General features: G+C 36.2%; 2 protein-coding genes across 4 annotated transcripts; both read right to left on the bottom strand.

Annotated features, from left to right (window-relative positions):
• Window positions 1–19877, bottom strand: part of LOC132106083 (gastrula zinc finger protein XlCGF49.1-like) — a 473864-nt gene that overhangs the window by 305903 nt on the left and 148084 nt on the right.
• On the bottom strand, window positions 9733–17170 carry LOC132106034 (uncharacterized). 4 transcript variants are annotated; one of them, XM_059511640.1, is made up of 7 exons: window positions 16541–17170; window positions 13026–13067; window positions 11520–12586; window positions 11275–11430; window positions 10668–10760; window positions 10328–10582; window positions 9733–10030 (listed from the first exon to the last, which is right to left on the bottom strand). In XM_059511640.1, the coding sequence occupies exons 1-7, from the start codon at window positions 16623–16625 to the stop codon at window positions 9962–9964; spliced, it is 1767 nt and encodes a 588-aa protein (XP_059367623.1). In that variant the 5' UTR covers window positions 16626–17170; the 3' UTR covers window positions 9733–9961. The 4 variants fall into 4 exon arrangements, with proteins under 4 accessions (XP_059367623.1, XP_059367624.1, XP_059367626.1 ...); XM_059511641.1 differs by having other exon boundaries at window positions 13026–13064; XM_059511643.1 differs by lacking the exon at window positions 13026–13067 and having other exon boundaries at window positions 11520–12583; window positions 16541–17169.

The raw sequence follows: 19877 nt of genomic DNA, 5'->3' as shown, positions 1-19877 counted from the left end.
GGAGCAGCATTTTAATTTAGTTAAACAGATATTATGTTGCTTTTCTAATTTTACATGCAAGTATGTAAAGTATATCATTCAGTCACTATTTCATATTTATGCCGTTGTTCTTTCTCCCTTTCCCCCCATGATTTTGTCTATATCGCGAATATAAGACGACCCCCCATTTTTTAGGACAAAAAAGCCTATTTTTAGGACAAAAAAACTTGTCTTATATTCGGGTATATACGGTAATTATATATTCAATAGTCATAATATTTAACAATATTACTGTTTGTTGTTGTATTTTTCAAATCTTGAAACTTTGTGTGTGTGTGTGCCTATATCAAACAAGTAGCCCTCAAGACTATTTTATCCCTTCAGGGAGCCCTCACTCACAAAAAGGTTGGAGACCCCTGGTATAGGGTCTAACATACATGTTGTTGGTTTAGATGATTTAACAAGTTTATACAATTCTTCCTCTCCTATGGTAGAGAATGAGTGGAACTGTTCCTCAGGGGGTCTATAGTGCACTGTCTGATGTGATACTGTAGCTGACGGCTGAATGGTTGCAATTTTATCTCTAATAGTATCGATTTTAGAAGTAAAGTAGTTCATAAAGTCATTACTGCTGTGGTGTTGGGAAATGTCAACACTTGTTGAGGCTTTATTTTTCGTTAATTTAGCCACTGTATTGAATAAATACCTGGGGTTATGTTTGTTTTCTTCTAAAAGAGAAGAAAAGTAATCGGATCTAGCAGTTTTTAATGCTTTTCTGTAGGATATGTTACTTTCCCGCCAAGCAATACGAAATACCTCTAGTTTTGTTTTCCTCCAGCTGCGCTCCATTTTTCGGGCTGCTCTCTTTAGGGTGCGAGTATGCTCATTATACCATGGTGTCAAACTGTTTTCCTTAACCTTCCTTAAGCGTAAAGGAGCAACTTTATTTAAAGTGCTAGAAAAGAGAGAGTCCATAGTTTCTGTTACATCATCAAGTTGTTCTGAGGTTTTGGATATGCTAAGGAATTTGGATACATCAGGAAGATAACTTAAAAAGCAGTCTTTTGTGTTAGAAGTGATGGTTCTTCCATACTTGTAACAAGAAGTAGAATTTACAATTTTGGCTATATGAATTTTGCAAAGAACTAAATAATGATCTGAGATATCATCACTTGGCTGAATAATTTCAACACCATCAACATCAATTCCATGTGACAGTATTAAATCTAGAGTATGATTTCGACAATGAGTAGGTCCTGAAACGTGTTGTCTAACACCAATAGAGTTCAGAATGTCTATAAATGCTGATCCCAATGCATCGTTTTCATTATCAACATGGATATTAAAATCACCAACTATTAAAACTTTATCTGCAGCCAGAACTAACTCGGATGTAAAATCACCAAACTCTCTAATAAAGTCTGTATGGTGCCCTGGTGGCCTGTATACAGTAGCCAGTACAAACATAACAGGGGATTTATCATTAACATTTGTTTCTTTGGATAATGTTATATGAAGTACCATTACTTCAAACGAGTTATACTTGTAGCCTGCCCTCTGAGAAATCCTGAAAACGTTGTTATAAATTGAAGCAACACCTCCACCTTTAATAAACTCTCACGCAACAGGGGGTAGTAGAGTCGGGTGATATTAGTTAGGGCTGTCAACGAATATTCTAATTTCGAATATTTATTCGAATAGTTTTAAAAAAACGAATTTCGAAGGTGAAAAATAATATTCGAATAAAAAAAATGTGGAAAAAAGGCCCGCGGTAGTAGAGGCGTGGTTATCTGCTTTGCGAGTGGCGCGCTAGCGCGCCTGAGGGTTCAGGGACAGGTCACAGCCTCACAGGAGTCGCACTGTCTGGCACAGCATCACTGCTGAAAGTTGACGCGTCTTCATGGAAGATGCCAGCAAGTGCAGAGCCCAACTCGACCGCAGCAGAGAAAATGAGGTAAAATTGTTGACCCGCGAGATTGTTGTATGCAAGCTATTTAAGATACAGTTAGCATACCATTCGACCACTAGCAACATGAGGTCACATCTCAAAAATGTGCACCCAAATGAGCATGGCATAATGTGTGGGAACTCCAGCTAAACAGTCACGTCTTGACACTTAACGTTACTTTGCATCGCCCGCCGCAAGCTCTTTGTCTGCAACACGACAAGAGGCCATAACGGATAAAATAATTTCATTCATTTTTAAGGACATGAGACCGATCAGTATCACGGATGGAGCAGGCTTCGGGGAGTTCTGTCAAGCAATGGATCCGAGGTTTGATTATTTATCGTTTCATGTCAAGGAAAAGTTCCATGTTTACCACAGTACAGCTCGTTCGGAGCATTCAATATCAGTTCTATATGCAGCAAAACTTCAATTAATATTAATAATATTTGTTTCAATCACTGAATGAAGCCTGCTATATTTGGGACAACAGTCGCAACCCTAAATTGCTTGCACAAACATTTGTTCGTTCATTTAAACCATTATGCGCAGAGAACGGGAGGATGAAAGAGATTGAGGTCTGCAGTCTTGGACATTAGTTGATTTCCTTGTTTTTGTGTAGGTAATACGTTGTCATATATGTTTAAACTTAAATAGACTATCTATACAAGTAATTATGTCTCTTTGTATTATTTTTGCCTGTTATTGACGACATGCGCCACCAGATGTTCGAATAGTTCGAATATTCGTGTATTTTTTAGAGGGAATATTCGAACGTCAATTTTGAGCAATTTTGACAGCCCTAATATTAGTAGAGTCGGGTCGCGTGATATTCAGATCACAATGGCAACTGAAGAGGAGTGTATTCTGTTGCTGATTTTACATCGGCGGCAACAAAGGCAACGCAGAGACAGACGGTGGTATGTTCCCCTTTAAATCAAAAAAGAGATCAGGATGGGGAGTTTGTGTCTCTGGTGCTTCCTATGCGAAGCCTGGACGAGGAAAGACATTTCCAGTATTTTAGGATGTCGGCGCCAAAATTTGATGAATTGCTTTCACAAGTGGTCCGCTTTCTCCCGGACACTCACCAAAATCATCGCAACCCGATTGGAGCTTCACAAATTGTATTCAAACCTTCTTCTTCTGTAAACACAATATACTTGAATTAATGTACAATACTTGCAATGTCGCCACCACCGACAATGCATAGTATTGCGTGCATCGGCGCGTCGCATATCAAAAACTAGGACGACACATTTGGCTACGCACCGACGCATAATGGCGGCCGAAGCGTAACGATGCGTAGCCTCGGGGACGCGTATGCGTACAGATGCGTTGACTATGAAACGGCCCCTAGTCCAATGGGGGTGGTGGGTTCGGGCTGCCCTAATAGTCGACCAAAAGAGGCTGGATCCACCAAAATTGTATTAGTCGCAAAACGAAATAAAAATATAAATTCCACAGGCAAAGTCATGCTTTTTGTCATGGACAGGGCTTTAACAGCTGGGCTATGTGGTAATACAGTACATCTGACAGGACATCCAAACATTCGTCTATCATTCATCAACCTCTTATATGGGTTTTCATCTGAAGTAGCACTCACTGCAGCATAGTTGGAGGTGCCAATGTGTCACTTACTTCAAAATACACCATCAATATCATACAGATAAGAGTAATACATCTTTCACATCTGTAAAGACTACAGTCATGGCCAAAAGTTTTGAGAATTACATAAATATTGGAAATTGGAAAAGTTGCTGCTTAAGTTTTTATAATAGCAATTTGCATATACTCCAGAATGTTATGAAGAGTGAACAGATGAATTGCATGGTCCTTCTTTGCCATGAAAATTAACTTAATCCCAAAAAAACCTTTCTACTGCATTTCATTGCTGTCATTAAAGGACCTGCTGAGATCATTTCAGTAATCGTCTTGTTAACTCAGGTGAGAATGTTGACGAGCACAAGGCTGGAGATCATTATGTCAGGCTGATTGGGTTAGAATGGCAGACTTGACATGTTAAAAGGAGGGTGATGCTTGAAATTATTGTTCTTCCATTGTTAACCATGGTGACCTGCAAAGAAACGCGTGCAGCCATCATTGCGTTGCATAAAAATGGCTTCACAGGCAAGGATATTGTGGCTACTAAGATTGCACCTAAATCAACAATTTATAGGATCATCAAGAACTTCAAGGAAAGAGGTTCAATTCTTGTAAAGAAGGCTTCAGGGCGTCCAAGAAAGTCCAGAAAGTGCCAGGATTGTCTCCTAAAGAGGATTCAGCTGCGGGATCGGAGTGCCACCAGTGCAGAGCTTGCTCAGGAATGGCAGCAGGCAGGTGTGAGCGCATCTTCACGCACAGTGAGAAGAAGACTTTTGGAAGATGGCCTGGTGTCAAGAAAGGCAGCAAAGAAGCCACTTATCTCCAAAAAAAACATCAGGGACAGATTGATCTTCTGCAGAAAGTATAGTGAATGGACTGCTGAGGACTGGGGCAAAGTCATATTCTCCGATGAAGCCCCTTTCCGATTGTTTGGGTCATCTGGAAAAAGGCTTGTCCGGAGAAGAAAAGGTGAGCACTACCATCAGTCCTGTGTCATGCCAACAGTAAAGCATCCTGACACCATTCATGTGTGGGGTTGCTTCTCATCCAAGGGAGTGGGCTCACTCACAATTCTGCCCAAAAACACAGCCATGAATAAAGAATGGTACCAAAACACCCTCCAACAGCAACTTCTTCCAACAATCCAACAACAGTTTGGTGAAGAACAATGCATTTTCCAGCACGATGGAGCACCGTGCCATAAGGCAAAAGTGATAACTAAGTGGCTCAGGGACCAGAATGTTGAAATTTTGGGTCCATGGCCTGGAAACTTCTTAATCCCATTGAGAACTTGTGGTCAATCCTCAAGAGGCGGGTGGACAAACAAAAACCCACTAATTCTGACAAACTCCAATAAGTGATTATGAAAGAATGGGTTGCTATCAGTCAGGATTTGGCCCAGAAGTTGATTGAGAGCATGCCCAGTCGAATTGCAGAGGTCCTGAAAAAGAAGGGCCAACACTGCAAATACTGACTCTTTGCATAAATGTCATGTAATTGTCGATAAAAGCCTTTGAAACATATGAAGTGCTTGTAATTATATTTCAGTACACCACAGAAACAACTGAAACAAAGATCTTAAAACAGTTTAGCAGCAAACTTTTTGAAAACTAATATTTATGTAATTCTCAAAACTTTTGGCCACGACTGTACATTTATTTGTGTGCACTCACAATAACAACAAAACACGCTTTTGTAAAATAATGAAAGCAAACATGATGCGCTTTCTGCCATCTCAGTCTATAAACTTAAGCACGAAACTCTTGAGTATCTTTCCCTTACAGATATTAAAAACATATCTATAGAGTGAAATGTCTACTTTCAAATGAGCCAATTCAGATGAAAAATAAATATTCTCAGATGATGTAATCCAAGGTACATCACTACTGTGGAGATGACGAGTCAGTGTTGCAGACTTCATCTCTTAAACCGAAAACAAAGAAAGCACTAGTTTATACAATTATTAAAATGTTAATGCAGTCTCCTTACTGTTTTTCCCTGACACATTCATTATCATTACTTCTTCCGATGCGCTGTGGCAAGCTTTTTGAATGAGCACTTATTAGGCTATGTAGCCAGTTAAAGGCTCATTATAATGATTTAAATGATTTATTAATAAACGTGCGATTAGTCGACTAATGCTTAAAATGAACGACTAATAGTCGACCAGAAAAATCTAGTTGAAGGTAGCATTAGATGGTCTCATAAACTGGCTATCTTGAAAATGTGCACTGCACACCCTACAGCTGTGAATGAGCCACTGAGAGCTTATCCCCATTAAAGATGCATTCCTGAGATGCTGCACACACCTGGCACAGCATTTCTGAGTGAACTGTCTTTTAATTAAATGTATTATCTTGCATACTCTAATATATGTAAGGTATCAAAAGTAAAGGTATACAGTATTGTTCTAAACTCAACACAAGTAGCTTTTGTAAGTGCAAAGACCTATATCTTACATTAAACGTTCCTCAAGTATCATCCAGTATCTCCTGTTAAAATTAAGAGATTTTTAGAGTGCAGACCTTGAGGAACATTACAGTATTGTTCTAAAAAATAATTTGTTTGGTTTTGCATTAATATTACTGCTGCACTACTGTGGATGTTGCATTTTACTTCTGAATATGTTCACAGTTGTTAAATTTAAAGTTACTTCATATACTATTGGGTAGTTTAATTTGCAACAATGCATCATGTTGTAAATGACCATATTTCTGTAGTGTTGCTGTCCTGTCAGAAAAAAAATAAAATTTAGTACTTTATATTTGTACAAGTACACTTAACGAATGTACTTCCTTACAGTCCACCACTGATCATTTTGAAAATGAAAGTATCCACATTTATTGTCAGAATATTAACAAATTGTTGCTAACTATATCAAAGACTGCATCTGAAGGACTCGGACCGGTCAACCAGCTCCAAGCCAATGCCTATTATGATGTAAAGCATAAAAACAAAAAAAGAGCAATTCTGGCTCCACCTGTCCTGTCAGGATGGCAGCTCTCCTTTCGCACCATTGCACAGGACAGTCATCAGGAACCCCTGCTGGCGCAATTAGGAACTCCTGCAAAGGCGGAGTGTACTTCATGCACTTCGGAGGCATGGCTGTCGAAGTCCATGCCCTTCAAAGTGTGTGCACTTAACTTTGGGACACACATGGATACATGCGTGCTTATGTAAGTGCTATCAGCAAAATTTAGTAAAGTTTAGCAACTTAAAAGCTACATGACATTTCTCACAAACAAAGTAACAACGGCACTAGGGATGCACCATATTATCGGTCCGATATCAGAATTGGCCGATAATGGATTCAAATGCAAGTATCAGCCCGATATGAAAATTATGCAGATATGTCTTGCCAATGAGACGATTAACTCAGGGTATGTTAGCGCTTAGATCACGTCAACAGTGTGGTCATTCTTGAAGCGAACTTTTGCCTATATGATGATTAGATTCACTGTTTTGGATCGCTGTATTACATTTGAGAATGCTAAAACAACATGATGTTTTTGGTGTGTGATAAAGCATAGGTGCCAAACTCAATTCCTGGAGGGCCAGAGCCATATAGAGTTTTGTTCCAACCCTGCTCCAACACGAATACCATGTAGTTTTCAAAGAAGCCTGAAGGACTTGATTAGTTGGATCATGTATGGTTAATTAGGGTTAAATCTAAACTCTGCAGGGCTTCAGCACTCCAGGACTTTAGTTTGACACCCCTGTGAGAGACACCCGCTGCATCCGAAAACTGAAAAATGCGGCCTTCGGAGGACGCATTATCACTAAACTCTCTATATTTTGCTGTAGATCATTAAACCATTATTAGAAAACAGTTTTATGAGGTGCCTTCACTATTGTGTGCAACAGTGGCAGGTTTTTTTTTTTCTAAAAAAAAACAAACAAAAAAAACATTTTTTTTTTATTTAAAGGTCAGAAGCTACAGCTTACATTAAAAAAATATTTAAACAAATAAAACCAACACGACACTTGTAAATTAATTGTATTTATATATGCAGATTTATTTATTAATGTATATGTTCTTATGTGCCAGGCAACGATTAATCGCATGTTTGTTTGCGATTAATCAAAATTAATCGCATTGTTATGCACGAAACTAATAATGCATTCTAAAGTAGTGTATTGTGCACTTTTTTTCATTTAAAAGTAATGCTATATGAACAAAATTGCAATAACATTTGGTTTTCAAACACTTTAAACAATTAAGGTGCTTTTTAACAGCCGTATTCCTCTTACATAGTAGCAGTTAAAATATTTTTGGTAAATCTTAACTTATTAATTATAATATTATTAATAGTATTAATAGTTATTAATATTAATAGTAATATTAATGTAATTAAATTAAATATAAAACAAGCTATTTGTCACTACCAGAACATTTACACGTTATTATAGAAAATATTTTATAGTTTATTATAGAAAAACAGGTTATGCTCAGAGTCCAGAGCCTCGATCATAACATTATAACAGGCATCTTCCGAGTAGAGACCTGCACGATCGCAGGACCCAACGCAGCAAGAGTGCAGCACCGGACAACACTTGATGTCTGCAGGATGTGGGAGAATAATCAGGGGAATAATATGAATGCATGTACGAGTGGTCTTGAATGCACTGATCACCTTGTATTTATGCAGTCACAGACATTTCAGTACATTTTTTACGTCTTTTAACGTGCTCCTTATATAATTTGGTTATTTGGTGTCCTTTCGGAGTTTCTAAGTGTTATTTTTTGGAAAGACATCTATCTTTTGAAAATAATAAATGTTGCAAAAAATACTGATTTTTGAGAATCACCGTTCAATCTATTGGTTTACTTTGCTGGATATAACAAATTATGACAAAATAAACATTTGAATCAAGATAAATGGTCTAAGCTTAGTTACATGAAGTGTGTGATTATTCACGTTTAATCACTGAAGAAGGATGTGATTAATTAAGATACAAAAATGTAATCTATTGACAGCCCTAATTTTAAAACAATAATACAATCTCACGGGCCTTGAGTTAGACACGTGTTTATCTAGAGCATAACTTCTATCTCCATTATCAAGAAAAACAGTATATATATCACAAACACAGGTCAGATCATGGCATCCTCCATCCCTCTGTGGTTTACGTTGCTGAATTCTGCTAAATTGACTGCAGTCGTCGACTGAAGTTCCTTCAGAGTTCCTGTTGGTGGTCCGAATGCAACCAGCAAAATGGCCTTGAGGGGAAATTAGTTCCTCAGGAACCATTGTGTTGAGTAGTTCCTAGAACTGTGTGATGTGAAAGAGCCTAATGTCACTTTACCAGACCTCTTTTCAAACACCTTAGTGCGTATTGTCAGTTTATGATTCTCTAAAGTTTTGCATTAGATTTTGTATAACTGATTGTGTAGTCAGTTAATTACAGTCATTGTCTTTATTTGTTGAATTCAGACTAAGGTTTACCTTATTCGTCTCATAGGAACAACAGTCTCTGTGTCACTTGAATTCTTCATTTTATTGCACTTTATCTATTCATAGTGTTCATTAGTAGTTGTTAGTTACTATTGTCTACTCTTGGTTTCATGAGGCAGACTATGGATGATTTATAGCAGCACACATGGAAGAAAAAGCATATTGCTCAAAACTTGTTATAGCTTAAGTTATTCCCAAAACTAAATCGTTCCAACATCGCTTAACAGTTACAAGGTTCTCACTTGCTCTCGAAGTGGTGGTTTTATTTACATCTAAACAAAGATCAACACACATACATGGTCAATAAATATGGTGAACATGGAAGCTTGATTTTATGGTGCCTCATTTTACAATGAAACAGTGTGATGTGTAATAAATTCCACATTCAGTAAACGTGAAAACTAAGGGCTGATGTTAATGGACTTCAGGAGGTTGACTGACATTAGGTCAAGTGTTGACAGATAAATGTGGCTATTGTACTGACTAAAGTGTAAATCTCTTCAGAACATAATTTTTTTTTTTTTATAAAATCTAAGAGCTCTCGGTCCCTTCATAGACAGCAATGCAACCACAATGTTCCCAGGTCCAGAAACATAGCAAGGACATGTGACATCAGTGGTTCAACTGTAATTTTCTGAAGCTATGAGAATACTTTTGTGTACAAAGAAAACAATTTACTCAATTCTTCTCCCAGAGTTAACCATCTTCCGCCATTTTGTGATAAAAACTAAAATGACATGATCTTTGTTGGGAAAAAAATTATGACCTGTTCTTGTAGAGAGCAACCAATTTTTCAGGATGTGTGTATAAAGTTTTATATTTGACTCACTCATGTCCATGCAAACTGTTACATTATTTTCTGAGTACTGGTTATTTATTTCACTTCAGTAGGAACAAATAAGACTTTACAATTCCAGTATTAACAACTGTTTAATATAAAAGTAGTGGCAACTTTTTTTTGGTCCAAATAATTTGGTAATCATCGAAAGTTTTGCAGGCTCTTAGCAGGACATTTCTGATGGTGGATTTTGGAGGATTGCATACAGTGCTTCACAATTTATATGAAAAGGAGTATCCACAGATTTAGTGTTGCCAAAAGCAATCATGAAATAAAATGTGTTTTTCAAAGTTGTTTTTCTAAGTAAATATGTGGTTTTACTTTCAAAAAGAACAAAGAAAACATGAGAAATTTCAAAATACTCATTGCCAGTTCACTTGTGTCCACCTAGCTAAAACTAACGCCATTCTTGCTTGGGCTGTTGTTTTCAGCACAAATTTAAATTTGATGACAACAGCCTAATTTCTCACACTTTTAGTACATCAATTTGTTTTTTAGAGAAATTACCTTTGGGCAAGATTTCATATCATCCAGCTCAAGAAAGATCTTTTGAAATGCCTCAAAAGTGTTTTTCAGTTCTTTTGGGTAGCTGAGGTTGAGTGCATATATTAGTCCCATTAGCAATGCACAGGCCCTGGGTATGTCCAGGTCTTGCTGGACTTCTGTTCCCTCAATCACAATTCTTGCAGTGGCTGGTTCTGATATTGTGGAACCTCTAGTTATAATAATCTTCATCACTTCATTGGCAATATCCCCATAATCCTAAAAAGGTCCAAATCAATGTCAGTTTAAGTTAGAACATATCTGAAAATCAGATTAACACAAGATAAAAGTATGTCTGACTTACCGAATGTTCTTTAAACAGATCTTCCTCGTTTTCTCTGAAATATACCACTAAGGAACGGAGAGCAGCCTCTCTCCTTCTTTCCAAAGAATAATCCTGTAAAGGAAAAAAGTTTATACTGTGTGTCCATCGAACAAAATGGGTTTTTAAATACACAACTCTTAAAAAAAAAGAAAAAAAGATGAGGTTCATGACTAAACCGTACCAATTATTGATTTCTACCAGTTTAAAATCACAATTAACTGGTCATTAAAATAATAATAATAATTGTATTACTCATTTGTAATTGTATTTCTGGCCACCCATCAAATATATCCAATATTCACACTTTAGCGACATTAATAAGAACTCACAGTTTTTCTGTAGGATTTAGTAGATAAAGCTGTGATTTCAACATTCTCACACACTATAAAAATGTTTCATTATGATTAGTATTTACAATCTTTGGCACTCTTAATTCTGTTGAAGTGCAGGAGGAAGAGTACAAATTTAGAGGTATTTCAATGTGCTTTGAAGGTAAGTGTTTCTAGCTAACAGGCTCTGAAAGATTGTTTATCTCTTTTGTGTTTGTAGTGAAGTTTCTATTTGTAAACGTAACATTTATTCATACCTCTAGCAGCATGTTCTTAATATGCTGAATACTTATTTTTGAAGACCGTCCCCTTGAGAACACCAAGGACATTAATTTAGGAGAGTACTGGTCCAGTTTTGCCATGAATGTTGCCTCCAGGTCAACAGTGGTGATCCTTCTGAATTCTTCGTTTATCTGTAAAAATAAAGCAAAAATAAAAATACAGAGTGTTAAATGAAAAAAACTGAATGCAATCTAAAACAAACTTATGAAAATATATTTACCTGTGCTGGATCAAAAAGTGCAGGCCATCTGTATTTTAAGTCATTTAGTGGTGTTGCTTGACTGACAATTTCCTGTCTGCGAAGAGAGAATGTCTTTGCCATTTTTTCACTAATTATTTGATAGTTCACACCCCTGTTTATTTCATTAAGGAGCTCGACTCTTTCATTTTCCAAGCTTTCTTCAGTTTCTCCATGTGGGTGAGGGGGTAAAAAGTTCACCTCTGCCTTTCTTGGCTTTTTAATATTTTTTGCAGGTGCTCTTTCATGTGCTCGCTTCTTTTTGAGGGAGTTAACATCAAGCTCGGGGCATCCAAGGCCTCTCAGTTTTGCTCTATAGTTGCCCATTTTATATTTTAGTCTCTGTCGCCATCCATAGCATCCATTATATGAGCCCGGTTCTTTTAGGCAGGGATATTTCTGAACCAGAGCCTCAGCAACATCAGATAACTGCGCGCTTGTTGGGTAGGCCACATACTGAAAGATGTTTTCAGCTAATTTCTCTAGGATGTCTGGAAGGATTGGTGTAAAGTTGAGTTGGATTCCATCCTTCCTGAAAGCCTCACTTCCTGCGGCAAGCACAAGTTCTGTATCATAGGCAAAGCGAGGTACTGAGAATTCAGTAGGCCAACGCTGTGAACGCTGAGTCTTGTGTTCAGATGATGGAAGTATCAGTGTATCCTGCGATTCAGAAAAGGAACCACTGATAGAAGGATAGATGTCGGTCACTGAAGTGTGGACCGAGGTTTGGATGCAGGTCTTTGATGCACTTTTAAAGGAATTCTCCACATCAGTAAAAGTCAAAGTAAGTGTGGGAGGTTCAACGATGTGAATCACCTTAATTGTGTCCTTGTCTTTAATTTCACTTGTTGAGGTAAGAGAGAAATATTCCTCCCCGAAATCAGCATCCTTATAATGCAAAGTAAAGTTCCCATTGAGGACAAATGTCTTCCTCACAATAGACTCGAGTTCACTCACAGTCTCAGGGATTCCCTGAGGCAAGTCCAGTTTGCGAATGTCATGGTCTTGAAGAATGATACGAAGTTTGGCTGGACAAGACTTTGGAGCTTCTGTAAGAGAAACCACATCAGTGTGAGTTACAGAAAATGAAGGGAATGAAGGTCTTTCCATATAAACATCCCTTGTCCACTTGACCAGGAATACACTTCAAAATAGCAGCAGGGGAAAGGTTACAAAAATTGCACCTGGAACCGACTTCCAGAGGACAAAATTATGCTTTACAATTGCCATATTCAAGTACAGAATCAATATTGGTTCAAAAAGCATTTACACTGGGCAGAAAATACTTGCATTTAAGAGAAAATCTCTGAGAATTTAGTTCGTTAACATCTGGAAACGTCAAACATTAAAATTCATGTAGACTTACCAATGCATGACAATGCAAATGCAAAAAAATAAATAAAAAAACGATAAATAACTAGCAAGCCAATATCGCAGACTATTAAATGGATAGTTCACCCGAAAAAGAAAATGACTTTATCTGCTTACCCCCAGGGCATCCAGGATGTAGGTGACTTAGTTTGTGTTCTACTGAAGAAACAAAGATTTTAAACTCAAACCGTTGCAGTCTATCACTCTTATAATGTAAGTGGATGGGAATCACAACAAAAACATATTTTTTGGGTGAATTATCCCTTAAAGGCCCATTCACACCAAGGACAATAACCATAAAGATACAGTTGAAAAAATAGTTTTCAATACAAAAGAATAGCCAAAGCCAAAGGGGGGGGGGGGGTGATAATTGATACAGTTTTTTTAATTTTATATTATTTTACTTAACAAGAGGGAGGAGCACTGTGCGCGCTCAGAATAGCAGCGCCACCAAAATAAAAGTCCCGTCTCGAACACATCAGCCAAGCAGAAAAATTTATCAGCCGATGCCATTATTTGAAAAATGCCAAATATAGGCTTTTTATATATAACACAAGATATACAATTGACAAAACGTTATAAAAGACATTTCAGATCTACACTAGACAAACATTATAAAACACATTCAGGTGATGCATATTTAAATTAACCAATTAAACACACCTCTGAATAAAACTGTTGTCTATTTACATTAAAAACAGTACAGTTCAATAAAACATGCTTACATGCAAACAGAGTTACCTGAAAACCAAAATTTTACTTATAAGCCAGTAAACAGTATTTATATTCCATGTATATATAAATTAGAGGTGTGGACTCGAGTTATGTGACTTGGGCTCGAGTCAGACTCGAGTCATGAATTTGATGACTTCAGACTCGACTCGACAACATTTACAAAGACTTGCAACTCGACTTGGACTTTAACATCAATGACTCGTGACTTCACTTGGACTTGCGCCTTTTGACTCGAGAAGACTTGCTACTTCCCAAGAAAACCTGGGGGGAAAAAAATTTTCACACGGCCGCGCCACTCTCCGTATTACGGAGCCCTGCACGTCACCTGTAGGAGAAAAAAAAAATCAATCCGTGGCGACGGTTTTGCAATCCGTCCCCTCAGTTTATAAACCGTACTCACGAATTCATAAACTGTTCCCTCGGTTTAACAAATCGTACCCACGGATTAAAAAACCGTGCCCACGAATTTCCAATCCGTGCGCTCAGATTTTGTAAACTGTAGCCTACCCTCGGTTTTTGAATCCGTATACGAATTCATAATCCGTGTGCACGCTTTCGTAATCCGTTCCCTCGGATTTGTAAACTGACACGCATTTGTGGCTCCGCCCCCACCGGCAGATTCATTTCTGTTTATTAAACATTATTTTTCATAGTATCCAATGAGTCCACGATCAGCATTCACAAAATAGTCTTCTTTTTAGCATTTATTTTACATTAATCACCAATAGGATAAGACACGGCTGGCTGTGTTTTATGGCCAAAAAATAAACGCTAAAAATAAGAAAATAAGGGTAAAAGCGATGTAAAAGCAATACAAAAAAAATAATATGCCGGTTATGTTTTCATTCCTTTTCTCTCCAACTGAATGCAATGTTATTTTTGGCCTCATTATTTAATAATAACATTAACAGTGAAACATGCATCTTCATGTTAAGAAAGAATTGTACACAAGCATTTCCAAAACTTTCAAAGGTTATTTAAAAATAAAGCACTTCATGAATTATTTTCTTGTACTCATTTATTTAGCCTACAAATTAAAATGCTAAAACTTTTTTTATTTTTATCATTATTATACCGGTTATTCATAAGAATCTTTTATCCAAAACAATTTACAACAGAGGAAAAAATTACTCCAGAGTCAGTCACAATGCCAGATTTATTGTACAATAATAATCAAGTGCTATTATAAGATGATTCCTTTATTATTATTAAACCTATTAATAATATTCAATAAAACTGTATGTTAACACGTAGGAGCTTGCTGCATGAATCCGTGAGTACGGTTTACAGATCCGTGGGAACGGATTGCGAAAGCGTGCGCACGGATTATGAATTTGTTGGTACAGATTCAAAAACCGAGGGTATGGTTTACAAAATCTGAGCGCACGGATTGGAAATTCGTGGGCACGATTTGTTAAACTGAAGGAACAGTTTATGAATTCGTGAGTATGGTTTATAATTAAACTGAGTGGACGGATTGCAAAACCGTCGCCACGGATTGATTTTTTTTCTCCAACAGGTGACGCCCTGGGCTCCGTAGACACCTGAAGTTGCACAAAGAAAGGTAAGTTTTGAATGAATGCTAAGCACCTTATCGGATGTACCATACTGTGTCAACGAGACAGTAAAGGCACGTCTCCCTTGCTGGTTCATGCTAACAAAAATAGGGATTTTTGAACCCGGATTATATGAGGTACATGAGTGTAGCACACTCAGATGGAAAAACTCGCTAACATCATGTCAACGTCCGTTTTAAAGTACCATTTCTACCTTGCTGCTAGACGGATAAACACAAATGTATATCTCAGTCTCTCCGACACACGAGACAAAAACAGGCCATTGTTCCAGTGCAATATGTTGTTGAAATACAAGCATTTTTTGTGAAAATTTACATTTTCCGTTTTTTACTGTATTTTATTAATGTCATTGTATAAATGAGGTTTAAATAAATACAAATCTTACAGACATACATGATTTGTATACATTTTATTTCTGTGGTAAAAGGATTTGATTCGAAACTAAAATGGTAGGACTTTGGACTCGACTTGAGACTTGTTGGCTTTGACTTTTGACTCGACTCGGGACTTGCCTCATCTTTGACTCGACTTGACTCGGGACTCGAGGACAAAGACTTGAGACTTACTTGCGACTTGCATAACAATGACTTTGTCCCACCTATGATATATATTTATATATATATATATATATATATATATATATATATGTGTCATTGTGGCAATGTTATTATTCAGCTGTAAGTAACAAACGCGCTCAATCACAGCATTATATAAGAGCTAGTCTCAGTCTCTCTGTGAAACCTGTGACTAAAGAGAAAGTTTGTTTCTAATACCATTTCAGTTTTGGTCTTGGCACTCATCCTAGATCAGTCAGATGCTGAGGTTTTATAAGATGTGAAAGTTACAACAGATGTTTTCTTTACAGGCTAATTCATGCCTTTGGTTTGAACTTTGTGATGCTAACAATCAAGCAGTTTGATTCATACCATCTATTATGTTGCTGATCACTGGATTTTAAAGCCATATTTATTATAATAAATATATTGAAAGACAAACTTGAAGACCAAAAAAATAAAAAGTTAAGTCACACGTCAGATTTATACAACATAAATGATCTGTACAGTTAAATTATGCAAATAAAAGGATTTTTATTGTTTTAAGTTTTGAAGTTGCCATTAGTTATTTACTTTAAGCTAATAATCGTTTTACACTACTTATTTGAAAAACAACATGTCTGTCCACACTCAATATCAAATAAATCAGCTTTATTAAGGACGCTCATTTGACATTCTTCAAAAATATCATTAATATCTGTACAACAGAACATTTTAACAATGATCAAAAACTGACTTGAGTTCAGCTCTGAGATAGAAAACCAACCTGTCTGTGCCTCGGCCTCCTCGTGTTTGACTCTGAACGCTTCTTCAATCCTCATGTCTTCACTCTCCACTTTAAAAACCGCCATCTTTACAACAGTGTGTCACATGGATCTCGGTCGCTTCAACCAGAGCTTCTCTGTGTGTTTGGAAACATAACCAAGTTCAAGATAAGCATCAATAACAGGAACAGACATGAATCCAAACTAAATCTCTGTGTGTGCTTTGGTCAGCTCCCTAGTTTAGTAGTTAGCGCACTGGTGAGGCCCGATTAACTTGGACAAAAACAACAACAACTCAAAACAAGCACTTCTAATAAATAATAAAAAAAACAACATACATTTTACAAACGCTTCATGTTTAGTTATGGTTTATATTTGTATTTAATAATCTGAAGATAAGAAGAGATTACACTTTAAGAGACTGCACTGTTATTAAAACGATTTCCATCCGTTTGTGAAAGTATGTCACTCTTTTGACCAGGTGTCCTCGCGTGCAGGGACTCGAGCGAAAAACTGAATCATTTCGCGAAGCATTTGGTTCAAATGACTCGAATTCTCGATTAGCCCATGTCCTAGCGCTGAATTCATGTTAACGATAAACTGATTCCCAAAATGAGACGCGCCTTTTTCTGTTACTCGTGAATGCATGCGCTTCACTTTAGCCTTCACAAAGTAAATAATGATCAGTAATGTTAGATAAAGTATCGCATTGTAATATTAAATAAAGCTTGCTTGGTTTATATCGGATGTGAAAGAAACTATAAAACAGACTGAACAGTTTGCGTGTATTTAAAAACTTTAAAATGGTTAAAAACACAAACCTCTCTTCAGTCGAAATGAAGCAGCGCGGCGCCGCCTTGTGACGTCAAACAACAAGCGCAGAACAAAAGTCCCAAAACAGGAAGCTAGTCGGTGCAAAAAAAAAGGACATACGGTGGGAGGCAGAAATCTTTCATTTACTGAACTTTGGTGTATTAGGATGGACCCTGTCCTACTCTTAAACTAATGTACAATACAATACATTTTGCAAAACATAACACACAAATAGGGATGGAATTTCAACAGCTGAAAGTGCATTAATGTTTTTTTTTTTTTTTGGCTGAAACAGAAAAAAAAAGTCAAGAAAGGAGCCAAAAAATATAGAGTACAGACTAAAAGTTTGGAAACATTACTATTTTTAATGTTTTTGAAAGAAGTTTCTTCTGCTCATTAAGCCTGCATTTATTTGATCAAAAATACAGAAAAAAAACAGTAATATTGTGAAATATTATTACAACTTAAAATAATAGTTTTCTATTTGAATATACTTTTTAAAAAAAATTATTCCTGTGATGCAAAGCTGAATTTTCAGCATCATTACTCCAGCCTTGAGTGTCACGTCACATGTAACATCCAGTCTATCACATGATCATTTAGAAATCATTCTAATATTCTGATTTATTATGAGTGTTGGAAACAGTTCTGCAATCTAATATATTCGATGAATAAAAGGTTAAAAAGAACTGCATTTATTCAAAATAAAAAAAAATTCTAATAATATATATTCTAATAATATATTTTCTTTACTATCACTTTTAATCAATTTAACACATCCTCGCTGAATAAAAGTATTGATTTTATATTTATATTTAATTATATTTTATTACAAAATATTTATATTTTAAAAACATAGCTTCTTTTTTTTTTATTCATCAAAGTATCCTAAAAAAGTATCACATGTTCTGAAAAAATATTAAGCAGCAGAACTGTTTCCAACTTTGATAATGAATCATCATATTAGAATGATTTCTAAAGGATCATGTGATAATGATCCTAAAAATTCAGCTTTGCATCACAGAAATAAATGATCATTTAAAGTATAATAAATTAAAAACAATTATTTTTAAATTGTAATAATATATCACAATATTAAATTTTTTTCTGTATTTTTGATCAAATAAATGCAGGCTTGATGAACAGAAGAAACTTCTTTCAAAAACATTACAAATAGTAATGTTTCCAAACTTTTGGTCTGTACTGTATATATTTATTTATATGTAGACCTTACTTAAAAAAATATGACTTGACTTGAATATGAGATCTATTAAACATCATCCATACAGTTTTGTGTTTAAAGATGTTTAAAGGGTCTCAGCTACAAGAATACAAAAAGCATGGAGAGGTTTTGGACTTTTTTGATTTAAAAAAGGTACCATGGTTCACAACTGTTGATTGCTTTTGAATGGTATTCGAAAAAATGTTAATTAGGTATAGATAAATATGATTTATAGTCTGTAAATGGTTTCATTAAATCAACATCTATTAAATAAAATAAATGAACAGAATAAGAAAAATAAAAGGCGGCACATTTTGGCACGCCACCGTTGCTGATAGCGAGAGTGTCACCGGCAGGAAGAACAGAAACTCAGGGAAACAAACATAAACATAAACGTGACAAATCTGAGCAGCTGAGCATCTTCAAGAAATGACTAAAACACATCTCTTCTCTCCTTATTTGACCCTCTAACTCAGTGGTTCTCAAACAGGGGAATGTGGGGGGTATCTGAGAGAAAGTGGACATTTCGTAATAAATCATGAAAATTGGTTATTGTATTTTTATATGAAATTAGGACTACACAGAGGTGCATTAAAAATGAAGTCATACATTTAAAATGCATTTAAGTTTATTAGAGTTATTTATTGAGAACCGGGTCCGGTGTCAGGAGCAGTGTCTGCATGAGAAATGATGTAGGTTAGGAGACGTTGAGATAAAATGGACAGGTGGCTTCTTAAAAGAGAACAAGCTCCTCCTTCAGAAGACGAACATGCTAGAAGAACAAAAATAAACCAGAGCCTCAAAAATAAAGCAGGGTTAAAGCAAAAAAAATTTAAAAAAATTTCAACCCCGGGGTTGCGGGGGCAGACACATACACAGGGTTATTTGGCAAACAAAAAAAGAAAATTATGTTCCTTAAAACTAACTAGTAACATATTAGTTCGCCATTAGCCCTTGACCGGCTCAGTCTACAGATTACGGAGGGATATTTGAAACCACAATACCAAGAAAGGTTACTCACTACAGTATGTTGCGAACACATGTAACATTTAGGATGCGTTTGATATCAGGTTTTATTGGTTAGCTTTGTCCTTGACATGGAACAAGAATGACCTACAATCTAGAACACAAAATTGTTTTGTTCAAAAGATTTAATGGTAAATTAAATATTGGGATTGAAATTAATAGAAAATACACAAAGACCGTTTACTACAGAAAACAACACGTCGGTTCAAATAACAACAACAAAAACATTAACATTACAAACATTAAAGGGGTCATATGATGTGATTTCAAGTTTTCCT

This window comes from Carassius carassius, chromosome 26 (assembly GCF_963082965.1).
Source record: "Carassius carassius chromosome 26, fCarCar2.1, whole genome shotgun sequence".
NCBI classification, from domain to species: Eukaryota; Metazoa; Chordata; class Actinopteri; order Cypriniformes; family Cyprinidae; genus Carassius; species Carassius carassius.
Note: the sequence above shows the minus strand (reverse complement) of the source record. Positions and strands in the feature narration are given on the sequence as shown.

Coding starts and splice junctions, on each gene's coding strand:
- LOC132106034 (XM_059511640.1), bottom strand. CDS start 16,625: ATGGCGGTTTTTAAAGTGGAGAGTGAAGACATGAGGATTGAAGAAGCG. Junction 13,068..16,540: donor GGAGGCCGAGGCACAGACAG/GTTGGTTTTCTA, acceptor TTGTTTCTTCAG/TAGAACACAAACTAAGTCAC. Junction 10,761..11,274: donor TTAAGAACATGCTGCTAGAG/GTATGAATAAAT, acceptor TTTCCTTTACAG/GATTATTCTTTGGAAAGAAG.